Source organism: Podarcis raffonei, chromosome Z, assembly GCF_027172205.1.
Source record: "Podarcis raffonei isolate rPodRaf1 chromosome Z, rPodRaf1.pri, whole genome shotgun sequence".
Classification (NCBI taxonomy): domain Eukaryota; kingdom Metazoa; phylum Chordata; class Lepidosauria; order Squamata; family Lacertidae; genus Podarcis; species Podarcis raffonei.
The window spans coordinates 31,067,940-31,085,740 of record NC_070621.1 but is presented as its reverse complement, the minus strand read 5'-3'; the positions used below and the strand labels follow the sequence as shown (position 1 = coordinate 31,085,740).

The 17,801-nt window shown below is 42.1% G+C and overlaps 1 protein-coding gene across 8 annotated transcripts in view; it reads right to left on the bottom strand.

The window, feature by feature from the left end:
• The window catches only part of DACH2 (dachshund family transcription factor 2), a 305,580-nt gene that overhangs the window by 120,499 nt on the left and 167,280 nt on the right, over positions 1 to 17,801 (bottom strand). For 5 of the 8 annotated variants that reach the window (XM_053374935.1, XM_053374932.1, XM_053374934.1 and 2 more), the window contains exon 3: positions 17,513 to 17,584. The exons of the other annotated variants lie outside the window; for them this stretch is intronic. In XM_053374935.1, coding sequence (XP_053230910.1) covers positions 17,513 to 17,584 — 72 coding nt within the window. The remainder of the gene's footprint in view (positions 1 to 17,512; positions 17,585 to 17,801) is intronic. 8 annotated transcript variants of the gene reach the window in all.

Sequence of the window (17,801 nt, the reverse complement as noted above, 5' to 3'; positions counted from 1 at the left end):
AATAAATAGCTTAAATTGCTGGGAAGTAAGTAAAAGCGAAAAGAATAACAGGAGATACATTTTGTCCCAACGGTTGTAAACAAGCAATTTATCTTCCTCTTTTGAACAAACAAAAACAAAAACAAACAAACAGAAGAACATCTTGCTCTACCTAATTACTGTTTAAGGTAAGCACACAGCCTTATCAAAGCAAGTGAGTGATGGTTTATGTTTTATTGGAACATTTCATTACTTATTAGTTTGCTTTTGCATAGGCAAGAAAGCACAGTCTGAATCCTGGAGAGAGAAAAAGAACGATCTGTTTCAAGGAAATGAGCTCTTTCCCCCTTCCTGGAAGAAAACTCCCAATACAAATGAACAAAACAATCACTAATTATGAGATTATTATTTTTAAAAGCAATGTAAACATAAGCAGAAACAACGAATCTATTATGCAGAACTCCCACCAGGAATCCTGGAAACAGGACAATTTGCTGTCTGTTCCTATTTTATTTAGTCACAGCAAAAATGAGACAAGAGAGGTTTGTGGGTCTGGGTATCACAGTTGGCTTTAGTCAGAACTTCCAACTGTACTTAGCCCACAGCTGACTGATTGTTGTCTTCCATTCATCTATTTTTGTTTCTTTCTGGTCAAGGCGAACAGACGGCAAAGATGTCTTGCTTGTCCCCTGGTACATTAGTATTCATTATGGCAAAAAGTAAATAGTCCATGTTTCATCTTCAGAGCACCACCCAAAAAGGCCTGATTTTCATAAGATCATGCAAGTCGCATTACAAGCCTTCAACACACATCAATAATAATGTTGTCATGTGTAATAAAAATGCAAATTCATAGGTGGCCAGAAAGATCACCAACTTCTCAAAGTTAGCAACTTCTCAAAGTTAGCAAATTTTCAAAGCTCTAACGGTTTAATGTTGCAAAGTTTTGGTTTCAAAACAGACTGACTCCCTTTTGAGGACCCAGCAACTGAGACTGAGGTCACCACAGCTTTCCCCCAAAGAATCATGGGAACGGTAGTTTATCCCTCACTGTGGTTTATCCCTCACAGAGTCACAGTTCCCAGCACCACAAACAAACTGCAATTCCCAGGACTCCCTGAAAGAAGCCATGTGCTTTAAATGTGCTTTAATGCATGGTGTGGCAGATAGAGGAGGGGCTGGAGCTCAGGGATAGAGCACCTGAGCTTTGCATGTGGAAAGTCCCTGGAATCTCCAGGTAGGGCTGGGATCTGTAGCTCAGGGAGGACGACAACTAGAGAGCCACAGGCATTCAGTGTAGATAATGCAGTGCTAGATGTATCAATGTTTGTGGAAGGGCAGTAGGAGAATCTGCTTTGAATGTAGACGGTCCCAGGTCTGATAACAAGCATTTTCAGGTAGGGACAAAAAAGTCTCCTGTCTGAATCCAGGAGAGCCGCCGCTTGGCAGAACAGAAAACACTGAGCTGGAGGGTCCAATGGTCCAACTCAGTAAAAGAAGAAGAGCCTTGGAGAATCCGGGGCGCAAAGCCAGTGTCAGAGCCGAGGCTGCCAACGTGGTCCTCACAGGTGCAGTGGCACTCTTGAGACTTTTCCCTGGCACCTACAAAAAGGCTTCTCCTCTCCTTGAGTCTCTCTCTCTCACACACTTACACTCACTCACTCACTCACTCACTCATTGCCCCCTTAGTCATGCGGTGATGAAGATGGTTACATACTCTCCAACATTTCTCCAATGAAAATGGGCAAGTCCAGTGTTATTTTTCTAGAAAAAGGGGTGCCAGAACTGAGTTCTGGTGAGTTCCGGATGAAAAAAAGCCCTGGGGAAGTCCTATTCTATACCGTCCAACATTTCTCTGATGAAAATAGGGATGTCCTGAGGAAAAGCAGGACATCCTGGGATCAAATCAGAAACTGGGACGGCTTCTGTAAATCCAGGACTGTCCCTGGAAAATAGAGACACTTGGACAATCTGTCAGGTTACCTTTTTCTCCCTGGGAAGTGCATAAGACCTGAAGGAGAAAGAGTAACTCTCTTTTCACTTCCTCTTTCAGCGCTAAGTGCTTTGCAAGGCTTGGAATAAGCCCGTTAGATTTGACTTTTACCAAGGTCTCTTGGAAAAGCGAAGTGCACGTTCTCTCTCTTTCTCTCTGCCTGGGGGAGGTATCATGGGGAGGTGAAAGAACTAACTGGAGAGGGTGTTGCTCATAGCACTCACTCAAATGTGCTCACAGGCCTAAAAAAGGTGGCAACCCCTGAGTTAAAATCTGTTCACCTTGGCCAGGAATAAACAAAAATATAGATGACTGGCAGATAACAATCAGTCAGCTGTGGGCTGAGGTAGCAAATGAGATCCAGAGCCACCTAAGCATAAAAACTAAAAGATCTGAATTAATATTACACAATTAGCACCCAAACCATTATTTGCCAGTAAAGAGCCTATATATATTATACACATGTAACCTACCTATTCTCTAAAGAGCTCAAGGCACTTCACATCTCTCCCCATTTTAACCTCACAACAATCCTGTAAAGTTAAAGGTAAATGGACCCCTGACCATTAGATCCAGTCGTGACCGACTTTGGGGTTGCGGCGCTCATCTCACTTTATTGGCCGAGGGAGCCAGCGTACAGCTTCCGGGTCATGTGGCCAGCATGACTAAGCCGCTTCTGGCAAACCAGAGCAGCGCACAGAATCGCCGTTTACCTTCCCGCCGGAGCGGTACCTATTTATCTACTTGCACTTTGACGTGCTTTCAAACTGCTAGGTGGGCAGGAGCAGGGACCAAGCAATGGAAGCTCACCCCGTCATGGGGATTCAAACCACCGACCTTCCGATCGGCAAGTCCTAGGCTCTGTGGTTTAACCCACAGCGCCGCCCACGTCCCCTAACAATCCTGTAGTTAGGATTAAATATAGGAACTGCCCCAAGGTCACTCAGGGAGCTTCATAGCTGACAAAAGATTGTGTCTTGGTTTCCCCAGTCCAAGTGAGATACTCTAACCACCAGTGGTGGCTGGTGCCCATTGGAACTGGTAGGATAGGAGGCAGGGAGCCCAATAGTGGTTGGAGTCAGAGCCAATGACAGGCAGAGTCAACTAGTTTTCTCTTCATCTTCCTGTTTAAAGATTTTTCAAGCGTGACAATGAGACTATGGAAAAGGAAGCTAACAGGCAGTGCTACCCCTTGGCCTGAATGTAAGAAAGAAGGCAGGTGCATGGAAGGTAGTTGAGACCAGATTGAGGCTGGTGGGGCAATGCCTCATTCGACCCAATGGTCCAGGCCTCCACTGCTAACCACTACAGCACACTAACTCCCCAGTTATTTGTGTTTTTTCCCATTTGCTGTCTTTTGTGTGTGGTTTTTAGACAGCTGCATTTTAAATAATGAGTTTTAATTGTGGATTTTACATTTGGTGCATTCAGGTTTTTTAATAGCTACTTCAGGAGCTTTTGTAGCTGAGAAACAGGGCAGCAGTATAAGAGTAAACAACGTCTCTCTTAAGGGGATGCAAGAAAAATGTTCAACTACGTAACGAAGTTGAGCTGTCTAAGGAATATACAAGATGCATGCATTGGGAGTATAAGCAAACCCTTGGAACAAGCTGGAAAAATAACATATTTTATTCATTATTTTAGTTCGTTATTTTAAAGTATTCATTATTTTAACATAACTGTACATAATACAAGGCTGGAGAGAATAAAGTGCAATCATTCACCGTGTAAACACACTTTAAAGCTTGCCTTCACATCTGCTTTCCACCTGTGCACGTACACTTTAAGGAATAATCTCTCTTGGTGTTAAAGGGCCCTAAAACAACAATAACATCATCAACAACAAAAGTAGGGGTTGTATAAAGTAAGTGACTTTGCAGTTAATTGACAGTATCTGTTGGTGTGATAATGTCCAAAAGGCTCAGTTAAATACTTTTGAACTTTGAGAAGCAAAGGCAGAGTATAAATGTAAGAAATAAAAATATATTCCTTGGAGTTGAATGTAACATTGCACTGTGTTATCACAGGTATAATAGTGTTTACAAGTGATGGCCCAGCCAGCCTTTATGGTTTCAAAGAGTTATGCTTCAAGGTTTGAAGTATAAACACCCACTATCCAATAATGGTCTGAAGATTGTACTGCCCTTTCTACATTAGAATGTGTATCATATAATCATAAATACCATTTGCATATTTATTTGAACATAAGAACTGCTGATATAACTATATATTCAAATTAGGATTATTCTTATTGTTAATGTAAGTTGATGTTGTTTCTTTTTTATTTCTTTTTGTTATACTTGCAGTAAAATATTATTATTATTATTATTATTATTATTATTATTATTATTATTATTATTATGGGGAACCAGGTTTAGCATTTGGGCTTTAAGAGCTCCAGATCAGGAATACATTGTGAAAACAGATGTGAATGTCAGAACATTTACTGTCCTTTATTAATGCATAGTGTCTTTTTTGTTGCTGGTTTGCAGTTATAGTACATCTTACAAATAAATTAGGTTCAAAGTTAAGTAATAGTTCCTTGAAATAAGTAAAAAGTGGGGAAAGCTAGGCTGCTGCTTACAGAAACCAGGGGAAGTTTTGCATGCACCTGTTTAACTGGAAATGAACTGAATTGTTGTAAAAAGGTAAAGGGACCGCTGACCATTAGGTCCAGTCGCAGACGACTCTGGGGTTGCAGCGCTCATCTCGCTTTATTGGCCGAGGGAGCCGGCGTACAGTTTCCAGGCCATGTGGCCAGCATGCCTAAGCTGCTTCTGGTGAACCAGAGCAGCGCACGGAAACACTGTTTACCTTCCCGCCAGAGCGGTACCTATTTATCTACTTGCACTTTGACGCGCTTTCGAACTGCTAGGTTGGCAGGAGCAGGGACCAAGCAACAGGAGCTCACCCGATTGCGGGGATTCGAACCGCTGACCTTCTGATTGGCAAGCTCTAGGCTCCGTGGTTTAACCCACAGTGCCACCCGCGCTGAATTGTTGTAGAATACTACAAATTCCATGACCCACCCACACGTTTTGATGGGTCAGTTTGTTTGGAAGGTGCCTTATTCCCTGAACCATCAAGGCAACAATCAGGCAGAAGGCGTTATCAGTGCCATCTCTACACTGCCACCCAAATGCAACCAGAGGTGGTACTGCTTCTTTTCAGCTCAGCTTGGGAACTGAGGAACACAGAAAACTGGTTATAAATAGACCCATTTTCAGGCAATCAGACTACAGATTGGGACTAGAGAGACAACAAAGGAACATAGGAAACCACTTTATCCAAGACAGACCATTGGTCAATCTAGTTCAGTACAGTCTATTGACCTGCAGCAGTTTGTCAGGATTTCAGGCAGCGTTCTTTCCCAGCCCTAGGTGGTGAAGCTAGCGATTGAATTTGGAGTCTTCTGGGACCTGGAAGGCCACATGTAGCTAAACTGAGATTGCAGCTGGCCATAAACTTCATGACCTGTGGTTGATTCTGGAAGAGAAGCACCTTTTAAATGCCCACCAAAGGCAGAATTAAGCAAAGCTTGACTCTTTCCCCTACTGAAAACAACAGGATACAAAAGTGCTTCAACTTGACTGGATTGCATTCTTATTTTCTGAATATCACATAGCACAAAGGCATTTCATCATGTGGATCGTCTATTGAAAACAGACAGAAGATGCGTCTCTTTGCTAATTCAACTTCAACATTTATTCTCCAAAATGTTAAAAGCTATTCAACATCAAGTTTGGGCCTAATGACTTGCCAAATTGTATTTCAATCAAAGCCATTGTTTAGGTTAGAAGAAGTTTTCTCAGCCAGTGCATTTGAAAGCAATTAGCAGTTTCTTTTAATCTATGTATTTTTTTAAGTCAGAAAGCCAATTATTTAATTGAAAATTTATATGGAGGGGGGTAAATTACTCCCAGACTCCCAAGTCTTTTATAGAGCTGATTTCAGCAACTTTTAAAGGTGTTCACATTATGGTGAACAGAGTTGTTTGTAGTAGGGAAATGTAACTGTTATTAACAGTGATGTTAGGTGGTTCTACTAGAATAGACATGGACAACTTAATTTCATGCACTTTTATCTAGTCACATTCCTCCTGCCCCCAGGAAACAATGTGTGAGTTAATTGTCTCAATTTACCTCACTGGGTTGAAAAAGACCAAATAAAAAAATAAATAAATCTGAATATCAAACATCCATTAGGTTAGTGAGGAGTTTCAGACTATTAAAAATAAGTATCCTCTTTATTCTTCAGGAGTAATGGGACATAAGTATGACAGTTCATTGTGGCCTCTGCCAGGTAAAGTAAATGAGCTTTTCAGGCAGAAAGACAGACAGACAATCTAGCCATCTCGATAAACAATAAAGCTGGACCAAATATCTGCCTTCCACAACACCATTTGTCATCTACAAATGTGGTGGTAGAGGAGGAGCTATTAGCTGGCTCTCAGGTGGAGTTAGAGGGAAGAGATTTCAAGACATTTTGGAAGGCCGGAGGCATTTCCATGGGTAGACTGGAATGACACTTGAAGCAACATGGTTGTTTTTCCTTTTTCTTTTTTAGCTAATTCATCCAATTTTTTAATTTTTTAGTTAGTCATCCAATATTTGAAAAGAACCCTGCCCATTCAATGAAAGGTCTTAGTATATCATCCCTCAAAAACCAGATCAATCTTTGGGGGTTATGATTATGGCAGCCATATGCCCTACTTTACAAACGATACAGCTCTGTTTGTAGGAGCTGTCTATTTGAAGGGCTGTCTGGTCCAAGTCTGCTTTAAAGATAAGAGATCATTAGAAGGGAAAGTAGGAGCCTTGAAATTGGCCCATCAACAGTGAACACCAGGACAGCAGACTGAGCAACACACAGGTCACTTGACCACAGTGAGATTATTATTTTTTTATAGATGTGTGAATTGCCTTCCAAATATACGTCCCAAGGCAATTTATAGGTATATGATTTTAAAAAAAGTGAATTACTTTTAAAAACAGCTGAAGAACCACCAAGTACAATTTTAAAAACATGACAAAATCAACATCTTTTCATTTAGCTGAAAAAGTCTGTTGGAAGAAAAATGTCTCCAATTGTTTCTGGAGGGTACATAGTGGGCATATCAGGAATACAGAACAGGGGCAGCCCCACTGGAAGTTCTGCTCCGGAGGTTACTGTGCAGCAGGCTTCTGGTATTTCCAGTACTTCAGGGAGCAAGTATTCTGCAGAACACTGTGAACTACTGGGCCTATAAGGTGGTCTCTCAAGTAACCTGGCCCTGAGTTGTATAAGGTCGTATACATTATTAAGACCTTTAACTTTGCTGGATAGCTGATTGGGAACCATTGCAAATCTCACAAACAAGGTGCTATATGCTAGCAGGAGTTTGTTCCCACAAGCAACCTAGTCACTGCTGCTGCTGCCTCTGAACCAACCTCAAGAGTAGTCCCTCCATAGAGCACATTGCGGCAATCCAGCTACCAATGCTTTGAGTACTGTGGTCAAGCAAACCAATTCAGGAAAGTCTGTACCTGCCTTACCATCTGAAACTGGTAAAAGGCACCCCTAGCTTCTAATGACACCAGTGATAGAGCCAGATCTAGCACCCCCAGACTACATACCTGTTCCTTCAGGGAGAGAGATATTGTGCTCCTATTTACACTGGAATAGTTACCGTATTTTTCGCTCTATAACACGCACCCGACCATAACACGCACGTAGTTTTTAGAGGAGGAAAATCCGTAGGCATGCCACCCGTAGGCATTCCCTCCATAACATGCACAGACATTTCCCCTTACTTTCTAGGAGGAAAAAAGTGAGTGTTATGGTGCAAAAAATACGGTATTTCTAAATTTGCACCTATACATATGAATTAGCATGTGCAAACTGCGAATCAGTAGCCTCTGCTTTTTTTGGCAAAAACTTTTTCTCTTTTTTCTGCAACATAGTAGTCATCCTATCTGGGCACATAGCTATCCTAACCGCTTAATTAAAAATGGTTTACACAACGTGGCATAAAATATTCATTTAAAAATAGCAAATAAAGACATAATGAAATGATCAAAATAAAGATAAGATCAACATATTTTGAAAACCAAATATACAAAATAAAACTGCGTGTCTGGGTAGGCTTCCCTAAACTAAACAATTTTAGCAGTTGCGGAAAAAGTACACAGTGAAGGCACCTGCCTAATATCAATAGGTAGGGAGTTCCAGAGTATACAAATATTAGATAGAAACTATAATACACACACACATACACACACACACACACACACCATTTAACCCTTGTTAACATCTAATTGGATAGAGTAATGTCATGCACCACTTATTTCTACTCTCAGTGTCAAAGTGATATATTATGCAAAACAGCCTTTTCAAATTATGATTAAGTCCTTCAGTGGTGCCCATGTTCACACTAAACCCACTTATCTTAAATATTATCATTTCCTGTATGGTCAGTGGCCTCAGAGAGGGTAAGAGGAAGGTGGTAAAGAGATTACAATGTAGTCAAGTCTAATTGATAGATATCTGTAATAGGAAGCGACGGGGAGTACTTTGGATACATTAAAGGAAGTCCGATGCTAATAGAATTGAACAAAAGTCAGCCGGAACAAAAGCAAACCCTACTTACATTTGTTGAACGACTCCAAACGGATCAGTGATGGGAGGATTAAAAATATTACTTACCACAGACTGCAGATCTCTTTTTCTGACATCTATCCGAGCCTTAACGCGAAAGCTCAGGGGCAGGGGAGATAATATATGAAACAATGAGGAAGCCCCCTACAAATCAGGCTCGCTAATATACTGCTTGCTTGGCTTATTTCAAACCTGAGATGTGTGACAGAGGCTTCACACAGTACCAATGAGGAAGGACTGCTGCTAAGTGGTAGAGAACATGGCTTGCGTGGAGAAGGTCCCAGGTTCAATCCCTGGCATCTCCACATAGGGAAGAAAATAGTTCACTCCACTAGATAGCTATTGCCAGTGTAGACAATGTTGAGCTAATGGACTGAAAGGCTAACTTGGTAGGAGGCAGTTTCCTATGTTCCTATACGTGTTCTTTCTGAGCAACTATGGATATTAAAAATCTGTGTTCCTAATTTTAGTAGGGTGGGTTTAGTTAGATCTAGGGATGGGGAATAAAACTGGTTTAGTTCATGTTTAAAGGCAAACCTAGAACATCTGAACTTTTTAAAACTGTATGTGAACTAAAACATAGTTGTCCTTAAGAAATCCACACTTCTCTGAATTTTGCAATGCAATTCTCCAGCTAAGCAACCTGTAAAAAAAAAGTGTGTGTGTGTGTGTGTGTGTGTGTGCGCTATGGTAAAGTGTGCATTAAAAATGCATATATTGCTGAAAATAACATATAGAAATGCAATATATGTGGGGAAACTAGTTGCAAAGATGTATATTTAATTAAAATCTTCATTAGATTTTTTTAAAAACCAAAATCATTGCAGAAATTTGCACAACGAAATTTAACACTGGACTTGGAGAACTGAAACTGACAGATTTATCTGTTATTATATACTAATATACAGTATATTATAATTTTTTTAGTTTAAAATTTTATTCTGGCTTTTATACTTGATTCACTTTGATCACTTTGCAGGTCACAAGTAAAAAATCAATGGAAATATCATGAAACAACACACAACGAGAAAATAAACATTTGCTACAGAAAGCACCATTCCATCCCATAGCAGTGGCAAGCACAACCGATTCCCATAATTAATCAATCAACAGGTTAAAATCTAAAAGTTGAACCCAGGCAACCAAAGGCTTTTTGAAAGAGCGAAGTCCTTAAAATAACATAGTGTTAAGGTCTAATGACACTTGTCTAGATAAGGCATTCCACATAGAGAAGGCCCTGGTCATAGTGGATGCCCACTGAATTTTATTCAGAAGTGGCACTCAGAGAAGGGATGGAGTGTCTATGGGCACACAAACTGATATCTATACCCATATCCTAAGTTTCTGAGATGCCCAGTAAGTTCAATCCTGGAGTGGAGATCTGGAGTCCTCCAGACATTGATGGACTACAACTCTCATCATTCCTGAAACTTGGCCACACTTTCTGGGCAACATATGGAGAGAACATCGACCTGAAGTCTAACTACATCAGAAATGATGTGAGAAGAAAAAGCCCATCCCACTTGCACTTCCTCTCTTGAAATTCCTTTAGAACAAAGGTAGAGAACCTCTGACCCACAGGGCAAATTTGGTGTGGCAATACTCATTTGGTCCATGAGGCCATTTTCCTCAAATCACATCTACCTGCCCCACACCTGATGCCATATGTGATGTCAGGTTGTGACGGTAGATATTGGCTAGATCAGCTGCTCACATACCTTGAACAACCCACCTGTCAGTTACATGGCATGATTAGGACATCAGTTAGCCCATGGGGTGAGGATAAAATGCCAGCCAGGCCAAAAAGGTTCCCTAACCCAGCTTTAAAACATTTTCTGGGGCAGGTAGGAGCAGGATTGCCACTTGTTAAGTCAGTGCTTCATATAGCTCCTTGGTCTTCTACTGGGTTTCAGACCACGTGACTCTTCATGCAACAAGTGTTCTTGAAGCTAAACAGTTCCAGGTCAGATCAGGTCAGTGTTTGGATGAGAGACCACCTGGGATTCCCTGTGTATACTGCTATGAATTCCACAGCACAAGAAAGGGAGGCTATAAATGAAATAAATTGATAATATTTTTTTAAAAAATACAACCCAGAATAAATTATGCAAAATAAGCACTTTTAAACATAATTTTGTTTATTTCACTATATTTATATCCTACTTTTCCATACAATATACACAAAATGGCTAACTGATTAAAGCAACCTATAAAAATGTCACAGGAAAACCATCGTTATGATAAAACACTGAAAGCAGCATTGATAATTCACGGGAAGGCATTTTAAAAGCACAGCAACCATCTGAGATCAAAAGCCTGCTGAAACAGACAACCTTAGCTGTTAATCTGGGGGTGGGGGATCCTAGGGCATCAACTTCCACAATCCGGGCACTGCCACGAAAAAGGCCTCAACAATCCTCTAATGTTGGTGAGATAAAAAGAGAGTAGCTCTGGTGCTGGCCTTAAGTAGTCCTTAAGGCAGGTATAGCCCCCAGATGCTGCACACTTGCAACTGCCATCAGCTCCCACCCACAACATCTGGAGAGTACCAAATTGGCTACCCCTGGTCTTAGCTTATCCCAGGCCTCATTCAATTAAAGCAACAAGAGTTCAAGACTTGAGAGCAAGGCGTGCCCTCTAGCCCTGTTCCCAAACACTGTGTGCTTTGGTGTCCATGGGTAAAGCATGAAAATGTGCAAGAAGAGGGCCTTCACACATGCAGCTGTCGCACAAATGCTTCCTCATGACCTGGAACCCTGATTTTGTAGTATTCCACATCACATAAAGCAGGCTTCCTCAAACTCGGCCCTCCAGATGTTTTTGAGACTACAATTCCCATCATCCCTGACCACTGGTCCTGCTAGCTAGGGATCATGGGAGTTGTAGGCCAAAAACATCTGGAGGGCCGAGGTTGAGGAAGCCTTACATAGAAACTTCCCTAAGAACAAAAGGCCCCTGTGGGCACTCACACAATGTGTACGAATACAAGGTACACCTAAATGCAGCATGGTGGCGGGGAGCACCGCTGATCAAGCGCAGGGCCATAGCTCAGTGGCAGAGCACATGCTATGTATGCAGAAGGTTCCAATTTCAATTTCGGGCATCTCCAGGTCTGACAGCTTCCTATGTCCCTACAGGGCTTCTTTGAGTCACTTGAACGGGGCTCTGGTTCTAAGCTACTGTTTCAAGCAACCAGTTTCAGGATTGCACTTGTTTTCTTTTTGCTCAGTCTCCAGGTGTTAAGTAGAGATGCAGGACCACACCATTTACTGGCCTTCCCACAACATGCTGTCCTCCAGATGTCTTTGGACCTCTGACTCCCATTAGCTTCAGCAGCATGGCCAATGGTCAGGGATGATGGGAGTTGTAGTCCAGCAACATCTGGAGAGGGAAGGCTGCCATAATTAGACAAAGACACTGAGGGCAACACATTTAGAAGATTTCAGAGAGAATCTTCAAATGTAGGTATTTAAGTCACCATCCTAATAATAATAATAATAATAATAATAATAATACCACTGCTGACTTTCATTGTCAACATGGCCATAGGACAAGGCTAATTATTACCGGCACCAGAAGCAGCTTGTGATTTTATATTACATTGAGGTAAATTACACTGGAATTAGAGTGGATTACTTTTATCAAATAGGGAATAAGCTGTTAATTAACTCCCTGCTGTAGCAATCTCTTTCAGAGCTTGCAACTGTTATTAGCTCTAGATTAAACTGTTGAATTAATTTCCCACTTACTTACTATTTCAAGAGGGTTTTTTTTTTAATTTACCTGGCAGCAGCTTTAATGGGAAATTGTATTAGCGAGCATAAATTGTTTTCTCCCCCTTTCCTTCCTATTTTCCTTTTGGTGGGGAGGGTAAACAGTTTGTGGTAATGTTTATGAAGTCGTTTTGTTTGAGCAATATGTATATATATATATAATTGTAGTTTTAATTAGTGCACGGTTGTCAGAGTATTAGGTCTGAGATTACATTATGGCTTTTGGAGAAAACAAACACTCAGGTAATCCTCACATTAAGAATAAGTTTACAAACGGGGGGGGGGGGACTCTGTTGGTGTGGCGGGGAGGTAAACAAAGTTCACTGTCTCTCAAAGTAGCCTTTGGGGCAGAGCCCAGCCTTCCCCAGATTTCTGCCTCCAGATGTTTTGGATTGCAATTCCCATCGAATTGGGTGTAGTTGGCACCCAGTGGAGGCTTCTCCAGTGGGGCAAACACCACAAACCTCAGTCTACCCTCTTCTGGCCCCCACCTGCCTGCCAACATCCTTGGTCTCCTTGGCCTCTGTGTTGCCCTTGTGGAACTCAGCAGGGAGGAAGATGGGGAACAAAGCTAGTATTAGTTGGTTCCACTTTTCATTGGCTTCGGCTCCCAGCGATTTTTGTTTCCTGGCTTTTTGCCCTGCCAGTTCCACCACTGAGCATGGGCAATGAAGAGGGATGGTGATGCTTGTAGTCTCACCACATCTGGAGGGATAAAGGGAAAGGGAGGCCTACCACATTTTGCTGTCTGAGAAGTCTTCTCTCCCAAAGTCAAAGGTGTTCTGTACTTTAGGCCAAACAGATTATTTGGGCACATCAGGCAGAAACTTCCACAAGCAGCCCTCCCATTCCCTGGGAGTTAAAATACAACAAATTTATAAACTTAGTAACTAAGAACTTGCTGCCTTTTACAACACCCAAAGTCAGATGCCTGAGGCAGTTGCCTTAGTCTGCCTAATGACAGGACTGTCGCTGCTGACCTTCAGGGCAAAAATATAACCGGCTCGTTTCAATAAATAAATTGGGGATGGAGAACCTGTGACTTTCCAGATGTTGTACAACTACAACGCCCATCATCTCAGTCTATTGGCTGGGGCTGGTGAGAGCCCTAGCCCCAAACATCTGGAGGGCACTAAGTTGGGAAAAGTTGAGTTGTACAAAAGCTCTGCCATGGATCTGCCAGTCCCACAAATGTACCTAAGTGGTCAAACCAGATGGAGGATCTGATGAAGTGTGTAGCACACCTCAACCCTGGAGCAAGGCTGCAAACCCTTTGGTTCTGCAGTTTTTGAGAAAACATCTTAAATGATCAGCCTACAGCCCCATCTAGTCCTTCATTCTATGATTCTGTTCCAGATCAATAAGGGAGGCCTGCAAGGAGGACACAAGCTGCAGTAGTTGCCCACTTCTGTTACCCAGCGACTGGAATTCAGGAGCATGCTGCCAGTGATTGTAGAGGTAGTATATAGCCATCATGACTAGCAGCCATTGGCAGATTTATTCCCATGAATTTGTCTAATTCCCTTTTAAAGCCATACTAGGTGGCAGTCGTCACTACACTGAGAGTCAGTACAGTGTAGTGCAGTTTCCACCAGCCCTGTGCCTTCAAGATAGGACTGGGAATGATGGAATAGGAAGTCCAAAAGGTCAGGGCAGCACCAGGTCTCTGGTGCTTCCAGGGCTCGCTCAGTCATGAAGTATTCTCAGTGACCCCCGAGACACTCTCTCAGCCTAAGCCATCATGAGGACATGAGGCAGCCATGTATACCACCTTGAGGTCCACAAAGGGAAGTCAGAGTATGGATGCAGTAGTCAATAAATAAACTACCAACAGCCTTTTCTGCGGTGGCTCCCTGCTTATGGAATGCTCTCTCCAGGGACGCTCGCCTGGCATCTTTGTTGGCGGTTCGAATCCCCGCGACGGGGTGAGCTCCCATTGCTCGGTCCCTGCTCCTGCCAACCTAGCAGTTTGAAAGCACGTCAAAGTGCAAGTAGATAAATAGGTACCGCTCCGGCAGGAAGGTAAATGGCATTTCTGTGCGCTGCTCTGGTTCGCCAGAAGCGGCTTAGTCATGCTGGCCACATGACCCGGAAGCTGTACGCCGGCTCCCTTGGCCAATAAAGCGAGATGAGCGCCGCAACCCCAGAGTCGTCTGCAACTGGACCTAACGGTCAGGGGTACCTTTACCTTTTCCTTGTGGCCTTTTAAACCTTGTGTGTGGAGTATTGTTTTTGTTTGGCACTATGGTATGTATCTTTGTAGTTTTATATTGTAAACTGCCCTGTGATCCTCAGATGAAGGGAAGTATAGGAAGAAGAAGCAGAAGCAGAAGCAGAAGCAGAAGGAGGAGGAGGAGGAGGAGGAGGAGGAGGACAAGGAGAAGGAGAAGGAGAAGGAGAAGGAGAAGGAGAAGGAGAAGGAGAAGGAGAAGGAGAAGGAGAAAAGGTAAATCTGTGGTCAGTGGATCATAAATAAATTATATCCACATTTGGTTATAAATCTAGCATAACAAACCTCTAACAAAAGCTTGATTAGACATCTCTTCCTCTTCATTAGCACTGTAGCTGTTTTCACAGAGAACCCTATGGGGGGCACATTAGTCGCCCATCCCCTAACTGTAGGGGGGGTGGCAGAAAGTGGCGTACAGTGGAACTTATTAAAACATAAACAGAAGCATTAAAACATCAGTTGGAATTGTTTCAATTAATTGCAGCCTCGTTTTTATAAAGATTTAACTATTCATGCAAATAAAAACAAAATCAGAAATGAAATGTGTAGGGAAGGTGGAATGTGCTGACACACAACACAACTTTACAGCCTTTTAAAATACAAAAGTAATTTTAAAAATAATCTGTTTAAAATACTATATATATATATACATACACACACACACAAACCCCAAAACTAATAGTCCCCCTCCCTCAATTACTCTTTTATTACATAGTTTCAATTAGCAATTTCTCCCCCTTCATAAAGGTACAAATTGCTCTTTTCTTTTCTCTGGAGGAAATTACAAGATGATAGAAATACTAAAAAGAAATCAACCAAATGCTAGACTTAAGCTGAAAGCATACATTGTGCATGTTTGACAATTCCTGCACAGTGCACACATGAGATGTGTCCCTTGGCTATGGTTGCACATAATATTCTACCCAAATCCACCCATTGCTCATTGCATTTAATATACACAATGCTTAAGAATTACAAACAATTTATGTTTTCGGTCTGAGCATGGCCGTGCTTCCTTTGAAGTCATTAGGAAATAGGTTGTGGTATTACTTAAAGCATTTATGCTGGAACATGCAGAAAATTTTTAGGTTACAGGTGCACAGATGACTTTGCCCAGATGCTACGTGGCCACATCTGGAACCTAAACAATAGATTTATTCTCAGTTTCTTTATAGTGCAAATCTCATGGGTCAGAAGGAAAGGTTGCATTCACAAGTAATAGTGCTACATGCGCTGTCAACATCTAGTCAAAGGATTCATGATCCCAAAGTGTGCTTCCTGAACAAAAAAAGTGCACGGGGGGTGGGTGGGCTTGGCTTCAGACCATGAACCCACCATTAGGCCTTGCACATTGTATGTGCATTCATTCCACTCTGAGGTTCTGTGGCTGCTAACACTACACAGATGGAACTATAGCACTAAGTGGGTTTCTCCAATTCAGTGCTGGGAGCAATTCTGAGCTTGGCTTAGAGATCTTAGTGTGCTCAACGCTGCATGATGTTTGAAGACCCATGGCACACAAGTAATTTCTACATCAGCTGTTCCACTTCTTGAATTAAACATCTGCCTCCAAATCAGTGGCTGCCAATATGCTCAGCAAGTGGACATAAATCAATATCGAAGTGCATGGAGAATGCTGTTCTAGAGCACACTGCAGCATACACACAGAGAGATTTTAATGCGCTTTCGGAGGCAGATGACTAAATATCTGGCTTCCTGGCCTAGTCAGTGGCATAATTCTCCCTTTCAGTTCAAGAGGTCCTATGTTCAATTCCCACATAAGTTGTTGAATAGAGGGTAAACGGAGCCATACCTTTTAGAAGCTGTGGCTCAGTGGCACAGCACATCCTTTTAAAAAGCCCCCGATTCTATCCCTGTCATCTATGAAGAGATGCTAGGAAATACTCAGGTCTATAATCCTGAACTGCTCTCAGTAGGGCACAGAGTAGACAACACTGAGCTAGATGAACTAGTGGTATAAGGCAGCTTTCTACATTCAGAAGAACCATAGCTCAAAGGAAAAGCGCCTGTTTTTGATGCATGGGTCAGTCTCTATGTCTCAGTAGGGCTGCAAAAGACTCCGGTTTGAAACCTTGGAAAGCTACTGCCAGTCAACATATGCTGAGCTAGATGCATCAATGGCCTGACTTGATATAAGACAGCTTACAATGGTTACGTTGCAGCTGGATCTATGGGGCCTCCTGCTCCTCTCTAGGAGTGCCTCAACCTTCCATTGCTTGCACCACTTGCTGGCTACTTGTGCCCTCCATATGTGTGAACCTACCTAAGTCAGTCCATGGCATTATACAGACATGGCCCACCTGGATACTTAAGCTAGCTGCCATCACCAAATCTTCAGGTACATGCACAGCACCTAGAAAAACCTAGCCCAAGTAAGTCTAGCTCCTATTACACTCCACCTTAAGACTATGAATTCATATATATTTTGTAGCTTCAACAATACCAGCTTCACATCCCTCCTGTTGCTTTGCTTAACCTCCAGCCAGCTAAGAGGCTCTGGAGGAACTTGTTCACTATTTTGGGATATTCTAGTTGGTCGGTCAATATAAAGTTATTGCCCACCTATGGGTTTTGAAATTTCTCAGATGCACCAACACAGCTATGCTTAAACAAAAACAAAAACCCTCAGTAAGTTAATGATGTATTGTGTATAAGAAGTGTTTCTTTTCATTCACATCTTAACTGATTGCCAAGTCAGCTACACCAAAGCTTTAAATTCAAGTGGTTGCAAGTTAGAATAATTCAAGGGTATCAGACAGAAATCATATGCGTATGCAGGAATACAAACACACATGCTTTTTTACAAAATATATGTATGCAAAGTTATGTTCCGGGGGGGGGGGGATGTATGTGACACAAGATATAAATAGGAGTAAACACCTTGTATTTGAAGGGTCTTGAGCTCTGCAAACTTTATGTGGCTTTCATCAGGGAAAAACAAAGTTCTTATATCTGGAAAGAAAAACACTGTTAAAAGCCTTTACATAATATTGAATGGGAACACTGTCTTTTATGTCATTTTGTCCATATATAGATAGAACAAGAAGAGGTGGGCATTTCAGATCTGGAAGGCCCTGCAGGAGGAACATTTGTTCATTCATAGATGACTAGAGAGCCTTCCCACCCATAAGGTATATGGTGGGACGTTCTAGCGCTGAGCTGAATTTCT